We start from the raw sequence: 12,255 nt of genomic DNA on the forward strand, positions 1-12,255 counted from the left end.
CGCTTACCTTTGACGAGGCGTTGAAGCGCTTTTTCTGCAAGTAGCACGCTACTTCAGAACCCATAAAGGATTAGTGGTAAATTAGTACAGTGAAATAGAAAAGTAATTGGAGTGGTGGACATGTTAATCAGTTATTTGAATTGAGTAGGATAAAGGAGGGATAGAAGAGGGAAAAAGGTTTGCATTTATATAGCACTTGCTACCCTTGATGAGGTGTTGAAGCACTTTTTCGGCAAGTAGTACGCTACTCTAGAACTCATAAAGGATAAGTGGTGAATTAGTATGGAGCTCCTGGAGGCCTGGACTGTGCTGGCCTGCGCCGTGTTTGAGAGGTGAGGAGGTGTGCACGTGGCCGTGGGGGTGCAGGCCTCTGGGAGAGGTCGGCCGTCGATTGGGCGGCAGGAGGGACAGGTGCGCGGAGCCTTGGGCTTGTCCAGGGTCTCTCCCCCCCCCTCCTCCCTTTACCCTTGGAGCCTCGGAGGGTCGGTGGTTCCTCGACTGCTGCCTCGGGCAGTGGTGCTTGGGTTTCCCAGCGGAGGATCTGCTCTCTCCTATGCTAAGGGAGGGCCGGCGCTGGCCGGGCCTACTCTCCTGGTTTGCTACTCCCACTTGGGTGCCAGGGCTCTGGGCTGAGGCCGCTGCCAGGCGCTCTGGATCGGCCGCACGGCTCGGGCGGCGGGAGAGGTCCTGATCGCGGGCCCCACCACTGGATCCTGTTGTCAGGAGCCGTGACACCCTGTTTCTGCCTTTAGGGTTGGCCTTTGCCTCCTGCGCTGCAGGTCCCGGGCCGGTTCGCCCCCCCCATGCCTCCATCCTTGGTGATCCGATGACCCAGGAGCTGTTTTGTGGTCCGCTGAGGCCCCATGGAGTACGTTTGGATAGGCGTGGGCGGCGCAAGCCGATTGCGCCCAGGGCCTTCCTCTTCCATCCCCTTTCTTTGCCTCCTGGCCGGCCAGACTGCTCCCGGGGAACCGCTGCCCCCTTCCCGGAATGCCTAGAAGTCATCATGGTCCGAGACAAAATACGCAAGACCCCGGCCACTCAAACCAGAATGGACCGGTTCACCACCACTGATCCTGGGGCTAACGGTGGTCCTGCTGGCGCGGGTGCCCCTGCTGCGCCCGACCTCTCTGTAATTCTCCAGGCAATCCAGACGTCGCCATCCTCGGTTGAGGGCAAAATTGCAGAGGTCCGTGTCAACATCACACTGATCAGGCAGGACCTTCGAAACGCCAATGCTCGGATTAAGGAGACGGAGTCCCGAGTGTTGGCTGTGGAGGACGACGTTCAACAACTCAAGGCCCAGGTGAATCGTCTCAAGTCCCACACGCAGGAACTCCACCGGCAGGCTGAGGACGCAGAAAACAGCGCCCGCCGAAACAACCTTCACCCGGTTTGATTTTCGGAGGAAGTGGAACAAGGTCGGGCAGCAGACTTTGTGGAGCACTGGATACGTTCCTGGATGCCTGAGGGAGCGCTCTCCCCCTGGTTCACAATCGAGAGGGCAAATAGATCACTTGCCCCCGGCCGCAGCCGGGTGCCCCACCGCGACCAATTATTCCCCGGATACTCAACTACCAGGACAGAGATGCTATCCTGGCTAAATCCCGGAAGAAGTAGCCGCTCAGACACGAGAACCTGACGATCATGGTCTTCCCTGACTACACCCGGGAGGTCCAATCTCAGCGTCGCTCCTTTGGGGAGGTCAAGCAGAAGCTGCGCTGGCTTAACATTCAATATAGGCTCCTCTTCCCTGCGCGGCTGCGAGTGCTCTTTCAGGACAAATCCATCTTCTTTGAGGCTCCAGAGGAGGCGTGGGCATGGGCAAAAGAGGAACGCCCGCTACGGATGCTTGCTCAGGATCACGCTCCACCCGCTGCCACCGGAGACGCTCGGCCACGCTCTCCGACTCTTCGCCCGCGCCGCAGGCGCTCTGGGAGGCGCAGGGGTCAGTGACGTGCGCACTCTGCTTCTCCGATGGGCCCCTCTCAGGGATGCGCGCCTGGGCCCTCCAAAGAGGCCTCACCGGCCAGGCGGCGCTCTGGCTCCCTGGGTCGCACCGACCTCAGTTTGGCTTCGCCTCGACCGTCCCTGATAGATATTCCAGACACCGATCTTTCCCACAGCCCGACGCTGCTCACCGGGCCGGGATGATCACAACACAGAGATGTTAGCCTTTCGCATGATGTCTGGGACTCCCGGTTGGGGTTGGTTGAGACTAGCGACTGAGACTGAGACTAGTATTCCAAAGGGTCACTAACTGTTCACCGATGGCATAGGACATGAACATCCTACTATGAGGAGGGGTCCTCCACGATTTTCCTCGTTTCCAAGCGTTTTTAGCTTGGTTTTTCAGTTCCCTGTTACTGTTCTGGCGACAGATGCTTCCGTTCCTGAAGTGTGGGGTGGGGGGATGGGAGGGGTTGGAGCTCCTGCTCTGGTTTGTTTTGTTTTTTAGAGCTAATGTTTTCTGCACCACCTTTGCTTCATTGCATTTGGGTGAACACTTTCCGCACATTGCTATGCGTCCCTATCCACGGGCCCTGGGCGTTACCACACCTTCACTACCCCAGCTGAGCCGCCCTGCGGCCCGACCCCCCCACCCCCCTGGCTTCCTCCTCCCCGGCGATTCTAACGCGCTCTCATCACTCTGCCTGCTGTCCTGGGATGTCAACGGCCTCCTGGATAATATCAAGCGTGCAGCTGTCCTGAAATACGCCAAGCGTCAGGCGGTGGACATCCTCATGCTTCAGGAAACCCATTTGTTAGGCCAACACTGCCCCTTCCTCACCTTCCACTATGGCTATGGCGCTGTCTGGCATTCTGGGTTCTGTGGGGGGTCCAGAGGGGTGGCCATTCTGGCGCGTCGTGCTCTTCCCCTAGTGGTGAGTAGGGTGACACATGACCCTCATGGCTGCTTTATTCTTTTGGAAGGAACCCTTGGGATCGCCCACTTAACCTTCTGTCTGTCTACTCCCCTCCTGCTCTGCTGGCCCCTACACTCCGTGGACTTACCCCTCTGATCGCGACTTTGCCCCTAGGACTGACTGTGGTGGGGGGCGACTTTAACGCCGTTATGGATCCAAGACTTGACGTTACGTCCTCTGCCTCCACATCCAGGACTGCTCAATCCAATCTCCTCTCTTCGTGGGCGGCCAGTTTGGGTCTTGGAACGCCTGGAGATTGTGGCACCCGACTGCTAGACACTACACCCACACTTCTGCCTCCCACCACACCCATGTATGCCTAGACTATGCTTTTCTGCCGGTTCAGGACTGCCGAGCGCTCCAGGCGATCTATATCCTCCCGAGGGGCCTGTCGACCATTCCCCAGTGCTACTTCATGTAGGGGCCCTTCCCCCATCCTACCGGCTGCTCTGGCGACTCAATGCTTGGTTCCTCCAAGACGAGGAGTTCAAGGACAGCATTGGTGCTGAACTCGGTGCCTACTTTGCCACTAATCAGGGCTCTGTGTCCTCCTCTCCCACCCTTTGGGAGGCCGGTAAGGCTATTATTAGGGGTTTGCCAAAGGCCAGCTGAAACTCGCCCGTGAGGCACGTGATTCCCAGCTAACACAACTGGAAGCACAAGCCACCCTGATTGAGGCGCTGGATCCCGGGCATAGATCTGAAGTCCAGGAGCGGAGACTGGCGTTCCTACAAGATGAGATTCGACAGATCTCCCTGGAAGCTGCAAAGCTTCTTTGGAATTCGTCTGTGGCTCGAGTGTATGGCTGGGAAGACAAAAATGGGAAGCTCCTCCATCGCCTCGCCACTTACCCCATGGCCAACCGTATCATACCTGAAATGGCAGACACGGACGGAACACTCCACCGTGCGCTGGTGGCAGTAGCCCAATGCTTTGCCTCTTACTATGCTACTCTATACTCAGTGCGGCCACCTGGCCTTTCACTCTCTGACCTCCTCCAACGGGAGTAGCTCCCTCTTCCGCGCCTTAGCGAATCTGACGCGGCTGCGTTGGATCTCCTGCTTACCCGTGAGGAGGTGCCTGACGCTATTTCGCGCTTGGTGGCTTGTAAGACTCCTGGGCCGGACGGACTCCCACTGGAGTTTTATTCGTCCTATCGCGACACTCTCCTTTCACCTCTAGTAGCCATGTACAAGGAGGCGGGGGAGTGCGGGTCATTTGGGCCGGAGACGGACCTCGCTACCAACATAGTGATCCCTAAGTCTCAGCCCCCTTCGCAGCGCTGCTCGGACTACCGTCCCATTTCACTTTTCAATAAGGAGCTAAAGATTTTTGCTTCCGTACTGGCCAATCGCATACGCCCGCCTTTAGCTCAACTTGTCCACCCTGACCAATGCGGCTTTATGCCTCTCCGAGGGACTAGACACTGTATCTGACGCCTTCACCTTGCTCTTGCAAATCGACACCTGCTGACCCCCTACTTGTCCCTTCTCCTTATTGACTTTGAGAAGGCTTTCGACTCTGTCGACTGGAGCTACTTAGACGCGGTGTTGGCCCAGGTGGGCTTTGGCACTCCTTTTCACAATCTGGTGCGGTTATTATATCGCGGTCCCCGGGTGCAGGTCCTCATTAATGGCACGTTGTCCCGCCCCTTCCCCATTGGACGGGGTACGCAGCAGGGCTGCCCTCTTTCCCCGATCCTTTTTGCTCTAGCTATAGAGCCGTTCGCTTGCCTTGTCCGCAGCGACCACTCCCTGACGGGCTGGAGGTGGCCCTGCCTAGCGGAAGAGGATAAGATCGCGATATACGCGGATGACGTGCTGCTGTTTTTGGCTGACCCTGCTCGCTCGGGACCTCACTGCCTTCGGGCACTGGCCATGTTTGAACAAGTATCTGGCCTGCGGCTTAACCCGTCCAAGTCCTTCCTCGTCCCCTTACATCTCTCACGCGAGGGCTTTGATTGGCAGTCGTCGATTCCGCTTCGGTTGCTGTCTTTCAAGTACTTGGGGATTTGGATCTCCCTTCTCCCTGACCTCGCATCGGAGCTCAATGTCACCCCGCTGGTAAAGCGGATCCGCGCCGACCTCCTTAAGTGACGCACGCTGCCATTGAACCCTTTGGGCAGGATCGCCCTATACAAAATGATGATCCTCCCCCGTTTTTTGTACATGCTCCAGAACACACATCTCTCCTTTGCTAGATCTTGGTTCCGGGAGATGGATGGCATGGCCACGAAATTCCTTTGGGGGGGGTCAGAGGTCCAGGCTGGCGCTGGCCCAATGCCGAATCCCACCTTTTGATGGAGGTCTCGGAATGACGAACCTCTACCTCTACTATTTAGCAACTCGTCTACTCACGATCCACGATTGGTTTAATGGCGACTGGTCCGACCCGGCGTATCACTTGGAGCTACACATCCTGGGCTTCTCCTCCATCCAGGGGATGCTTTATGGGGCTACGGTTTCTTGTGCTCTTCCCGAGGTCACACGCGGAGCCTTCTTGGCTTGGCATGCATCATTACGACATACTCAATGGGTGGCAGGCCGACTCGCTAAACTCCCTTGTGGTGTGGCACCAGGCTTTGTGAAGTTGCCTCCCTGTCAGGGTTCCGCCAATGGGTCCTCATTGGGGTATCCTTGTTGGGTGACGTCTGGAGCGGTACCCATATCCGAACCTTCCAAGACTTACAGGCTAGGCATTCCCTCCATCCCTCTCAATTCTTCCGCTACTTACAGCTGCGCCACGCTCTTCACTCTCAAATTCCAGATGGCACGTCTCTGCCCGAATATAGCCTGCCTGAGCCGCAAGTCCTGACCGGGGATCTGGGGAAGGGTGGAGTCTCTCGGATCAACCGCTCACTCGTCAACAATACCCCCAACTCCCTTTCCCTGCTCCGTGAGAAGTGGGAGGGCTGGCTTGGGGTTCTAGAGAATGAGGATTGGAGAGATGCCCTGATGGCCCCTAGGACTATTGTGGTGTCAGCAAGACTGCGTCTGGTCCAAGTCTATTTTTTGCACGCCGCCTATCTTACACCCCTGCGTCTCCACCGTGTTGGGCTTTGGCCCAATGCTAACTGCCCCCGCTGCTCCCACCCCCGCGTTGACTTTTATCATATGGTGTGGATATGCAATGCGATTCAGGGGTATTGGGAATTGCTAACACAAGACCTGACAGGGGTCCTGGGCTGGGAGGTGCCCCTCGATCCCATGCGTGTTCTGCTGGGCATCACCGACGGTCTGGACGGTTCGAGGGCTGAGAAGCTCTTCCTCAATACTGCTTTGGTGGTTGCCAAGAGGGACATCACTGCTCACTCGCTGGACACCGCCCCTCCCACTCTAAGGCGCTGGCGCCGGGGGGTGGACTGGTGTGTGGCACAGGAGCGGCCTCTATATGTAGCCAAGGGGTGCCCCGAGAAATGTCATCGCATGTGGGGGAAATGGGTTGGGGCACTCGACGAAAGAGATGATGTGGTCCGCTCTCCAGGTGCACGTGGATATGCTATTTTGGATTTCTTTCTGTGATCTTGATGTCATTGCGATATGTTTTTCCCTTATCCTGCTAATGTACTATGCAGCTCTGAGTGGTGCTATTTGTTGTCAAACTCAAATTCAAAACTCAATAAAATTGATTGTCAAAAAAAAACATAACTAGTGCTGATGTGAAGTGCTCCAATACCTTCAGGTTGAGTTTGTGCTATATAAAACTGAAATAAAAACTGGTGCAAAACAGTAAGCCTGTCTTTGAATATATGTTCTATGAGCTATCACTGTTGCTTGCCAACGCAGTTATGTTTTGCCTGCGTCAATGATATCTGCTCTCTCACCCTATGCTGAGAAGTAACATGCGTATCACCTAGTAAACAAGCTTAATCTTAAAATCCTTGGCCAGTGAGCTAAACTCCTTGATACTTAACGCTCAAGAATGCTGCTGAATGGGGTGTCAACCCCTCCCCATCCACCTATGCACCTCAGTACTTCTGCCTTGAAAGGCCCTAAAACGGCCTGGTGGTGGTGAGGACCTCTACATGGTAGCTACTGCCTTGTTTAATAGTGATATAGTTCCCACCCCATTTGAAGATGAAGTCATTTTTCTACTTCTAAGAAAACCTATGCTGGGTCCTCTAGACCCTGCCAACATTAGATCTATTACACAAATTCCCTGTGCTCTCTATGTTGCTGGTTAAAGCAGTTATGAATGTACAGCAAACATTTAAAGAAATACCTACCTCCACCAAAAATATTCTGGAGTCTTCCCAGAGTCCTCGATTGTTTCTGTCACTGACGACTTGTAATGCAAGCTGATGGTGAACATGTCACAGCCTTGGTGCAGCTGGACCTCTTAACAGCCTTTGATGGGGTCTAAGTACAACTGATCTTCATTAAACACAAGTCGGCTGGTGTTTGAGAAATGGAATTGGATTACCTGATGTCTGTCCAAATGATGCCAAGAGATTGCATCCCTCTCCTCACGTCAACCTTAGTCAATGTGAAGAGTTCTGCAGGGCTCTGCTTTATTCTCTATTTTCCTTAATATCTAATTTGCAACCATGCTACACTTCATCAACTCTTTGAGGCCCATGTGTAATCATACACAATGATGACATCCAAGTTGTGCTGAAGAATTGTAGGGAGGCTCTAGGATAGATGACTTTCAATCTTGATTCTGTGTAACAGAAGGATGGCTATGTCACAATCGACTCAAGTTTAATGTAACTGAAACTGAAACTGTGGCTATGTTTAGTGGCACAGGTAGCAAAGCCCACAGGGCTTAAAATACACTATAATTTTAAATAGAGTCCACAGATAAAAGGTTGTCTCCCAACCCAGTTTTATTAATATGTAGGTGTTAAAGAATTTTTTTCGTTTCCTCACAAGGTGACCTGTGAGCACTTCAGTCCAGCTCTGACTCAACTGTAGTGGCTGCCAGTAGGTAAGGGAAACAGGTAATGTATTGTGGTTGTACAGGGCTCCATATCCTTAACAAGGCACCAACATGCAGTAGTAGACGTGTAGCACAATACACTCTACGATGCGGTTGGCTAAAAGGATGCCACATTGTAGTGTAGCCTGTGTGAGTCATGTTTTGTTATTTTGTGTGATGAGAAGAGTGGAGTCTTGTGCCGTGCTCCCTCTCTGTGGGATGAAGACACGTGTGCTTTCTATAATATTATATACAATAAGGGTTACCCAGCAGGGAACAGGGGCTGGAAATCAATGTCCAGGTGTTTTTTAGCTCATGACTATCCGACTCCTGATTAACTGAGTTCCTAGCCCATCTATATAAATCAGGACTGGTGCCAAAAAACAGCTAAAAGAGAAAACATGTAAAGAGTACCAGTTGAGTGACTTCCATACCTCTCCGGCTGCACTGTACATCTTCACTCCTTGGAGGCTGAACTTTAAAATGACAGGTTGACGGCGAAGGCAGTCCTGCAAGAAATGGAGAAAGCAGTCAGTGTAAGATGAGCCTAAACTCAGAAAGTTCCATAACTCTGAAGGGACCCTCTAATCTCATTTTTAGTAGAAAGTTTGAAGTATCTTTTAGTAGACTTTCAGTCAGAAATACTGTACATACGGGGCATACCCACAGCAAGAGAGAACTGTTTGGTTGGTTACATAGAGAGGAAGATAAAATATATGCACTGCTGTGACTAGAATAATTAATAAGATATATCTGATGAGGGTGTTTCACCCATCTCAAAAGGGGACAATACAAATGCCAGAAAGCACCACACAAATGCACATAACATAACTTCTAGGCAAAGCTGACAGCCCCCTCCAAATATGATCTTTGACTGTAACACCTCTTGCTCTCTCGCGTCATCCTCCACTACTCTGACCTTCTGATCCTACTATTTTTTTTGCCATCACCTTAACACTGTTAGAATGTAATACCTTCTACCATAATGAAATATATCTGCTTGTAGCCACTGATTATGTTTTTGACTTCTATTGTTAACCATGTACAGTCCTATGACTACCATGTCTGGAAAATTAAATCCAACTAGATTGCTAATGTACATCTTTATAGACCGAATGCATAATGATAATATATCAGAGTTTGGGAAAGTTGGAAAATCTGTAATATGGGTATTCTAAACACATCAAGAGAGAGTTAAGGGATGTTAAGGGATGTCCTGCTTCGACCCATTTCAATGGCCAGCTGAAGCTGGACCTGTATGTCCATTCCACAGGACCCTCATTACATAGGGTAGGAAGGAAAGGTTACTGACATGTAATCCTAGTTCTCCTTTATGGGATTCGTTATTGAAGTAACGAACATTTGCGTAGGGCCGCCTATGAGTACAATCCCACATTTTGCTTACTTTTTTCTGCTAAGAAAATGGCAGCAAAGTTAACGTCAGGATTTTCTTTTTGGTTCAGAACCATTTAGGTCTGAATTGACAAATTTTAAAAAGAAAAAAATGCAATTTTCTCCATATAAAATACATAAAATGCCTCAATTTGTATTTAAAAATGCCTGTTTTAAAAACCACAAAAAAATGATTTGCGATCCTGCACATGGACAAGCCTTTCAAATGTTATGACTTCAATGGAGGCTCCAAGATGGCGAACGATTGAGTTCATGCAAGAATGCAGGAATGGTAACAGGCATTAGGAGATTTATATTAAGGGGAGTGTGGACCCATGTCATGGGCGAGGCCAGTAGACTCAAAAAGGTAGGAAGTAGATGGAGACAAAAGAAAGAAGGGGAAACAAGTGCAGAGAGGGGGAAATGGACACCAGCAGAAATGGGGATATGGGACAACATGAAAGAGGAGATCGAGACAGAGGAGATGTATATTTTACAGGCAGGGAACACACACAAGCCGAACCCCTAAACCTGCAGAGGGGAGGTGCAGTTAAATACACTGCAAGAGCGAGCTTCCCCAGCTGTACAATTAATTAATGACCTCTAAAAATGGTAGTGCCACTTGGTTAATCATTTCACCATAACTGGTTGGAGTGAAATCGCAACCTTCCCCCTTATATGTAGATATACTATTATCATTATAGATGCAAGAACAACATAGAATACAGTACATACTTTTTATCCCAAAATATTAAATCTACTTTCTCACAAACAGATTAATTGACCTATTAATAAATAATTGCTGTTACTTGATCAAAATGAGAGAGAAAAAGGCTTCCCATCTTCTCTACCGCACTCAGGTCAGGTAAAAATTAATTATAAATATCACTGCAGCATTCCATTGTCTTCTAAGCTTACACCCCATGAAGATAATATGTTCGTTACATAATTCCCAACATCACCATCATCTTATGATTATATGTTGAGAAATCGTCTTTACAATAGACTGTTATAAATATCCCTATGTGGAGTGTGAAACAGGGGGACTTCAATTGCATTACGAATCAATTTACATTATGAAAACAGGACTTAAAAATAAACGGAGTGTGGACTGCCTTGTGCAACTAGACTGAACTAACAGCACAACAGGCAGAGGAAACAGTTTGGCCAAAATTATTCAGTAACATGTATCCTGTAGCTCACTGGAGAGCCTGAATCTGAACTCATCAATGTAAAGCGGCAGATACAATGAAGGCACTACAAGGTCTGTAAAACTAAGCGATCAGACACGCCCACTGGAGGGCTTTCCACCGGAGGATGGTCACTGTATTAAGACACTTACCTTCGTCGCATCTTGCCGCGATACACACAGCGCCCTTGATCATGGAACGAGAATTTTCTGAAATACGTTGGGCTTTTAAAACAGAACAAGACACTGCCTGCTGTTTGCCGTGATAAAGGACCATGTGAAAAATAAAGCAGAGTCCTGCTGTTTTTCCTTGGGTGCGTTCTCAAGCAGGGGCAACTCTTTTTTGTGATATATATATATATATATATATATCGAGTGAGAAAGCGGCTGTGGGCTGCGAAACGCGTCTTGGCATACGGGTTAAATAAACAACTCTGAAGGAATAACTTGGGTCTGTGTCCAGTTTGCGGCGAGGGGTGCTCAGCACCTAGCAGCGCGAGTCGTACTTTTGGATTTACTTCATATATATATATTACCTACTGGTAGTTATAGTTAGGATTTTTTTCAATGCAAAATCTCAAAATTCTATTGTGAATAACTTTGGCGCCGGTTGACGAATCTGCCTGAAAATTTCCTCAAATTTGCCTCGCGGAGCTCTGGTCCTTTCTTGAAAGTTTGGGGGGGATTCGTCAAGCGGGGGCCGAAATAAAAGGGGAGTCCCAAAACGTGTTTTCTCCATGTTAATTTCCATAGGGCGGTCGAACTCACTTTTAACCCGAATGGCTGAATGGATTTCCACCAAACGTGGCAAAATTGTAGGGACTGGTAGCCCGATGTGCCTTTGCTATGTCTCAAGATATGTGCTCCAGTGGATTTTGAGTAATTTAGGTTCAAAAAAATATATATATCTATGGCCGCGCCCCTGTACGCGCACCGGGGAGCGCAGCGGGCGCGACTTGCGAGGTGCGCAAGGAAATCTGATTGGTTGTTGGGTGTCTGTAAACATTCTAAACAGTCCGGAGCGGCCGCCATCTTGTGTCTCGGTAGGATCGAGACACAAGAGGTGGCAAAAACAAAGGGGGAATTGACCATAAGGGGGCAGGGTAGACTCCCCCTGACCCCCTAGGTTTGATGTGGGGGCTATAAAAGGGCCCCGCGGTGCAAAATAATTTTTTTTTTGATTTGCGCGAGGGGAGTGCCCGGTACGCGCACCAGGGAGCGGACTGGGGAGCAGCCCATGGGGAAAGAAGAATGACAGAGTTTTTTTAAAAGGTAGCCTTTTTTTATAAATTGGAGGTAGTTCTAAAAAGAACTGTTTTTTTCTTCTTTTTGTTGTTTTATATGTTTTTAGTGTTTTTGGAACATTTTGTACTTTTTTTGGCTTTTATGAACTATTTTATATATTTTTTTATTTTTATGGGGAGAAACGAAAAAACAGGGAATTGAAAATGGCTCAACTGGAGCAAAAAAAAAGAAGAAAAAATTAGGGTTTTTTGGGGCATTTGTGGTTGTCCCCAGCAAGGACGTTATGCTCAGTTTACCATAGGCGATGGTCTTACCACAATGAATACATGTTATTCGGAAATCCGCAAACCGTGGCTGAATGCAAGGGATCGTCTCTCTTGCCACTGGTCCCGATGGAGTGGGTTGCTTTCTTTTGGAGCTGGTGCTTGAAGATTGGGGAGGGTTACTGGCCAGTTCCCTCATCTCTGCAGCAGAATAGTTGATCGGATGCCTGCGCTGCATGTGGCGAATCATGGTGTTATTTCCAAAAGTGTATTTTTTGTTCGAGTTCCCCCTTGAAAGTTCCATGCCACAGATTAGGCA

At 49.8% G+C, this 12,255-nt stretch overlaps 1 protein-coding gene across 4 annotated transcripts in view; it reads right to left on the minus strand.

Annotated features, from left to right (window-relative positions):
- Positions 1-12,255, minus strand: part of SH2D5 (SH2 domain containing 5) — a 150,002-nt gene that overhangs the window by 24,291 nt on the left and 113,456 nt on the right. For all 4 annotated transcript variants that reach the window (XM_086921629.1, XM_086921632.1, XM_086921628.1 and 1 more), the window contains exon 4: positions 8,282-8,356. In XM_086921629.1, the coding sequence (XP_086777755.1) occupies positions 8,282-8,356 (75 nt within the window). The remainder of the gene's footprint in view (positions 1-8,281; positions 8,357-12,255) is intronic.

Source organism: Lissotriton vulgaris, chromosome 5 (assembly GCF_964263255.1).
Source record: "Lissotriton vulgaris chromosome 5, aLisVul1.2, whole genome shotgun sequence".
NCBI classification, from domain to species: Eukaryota; Metazoa; Chordata; class Amphibia; order Caudata; family Salamandridae; genus Lissotriton; species Lissotriton vulgaris.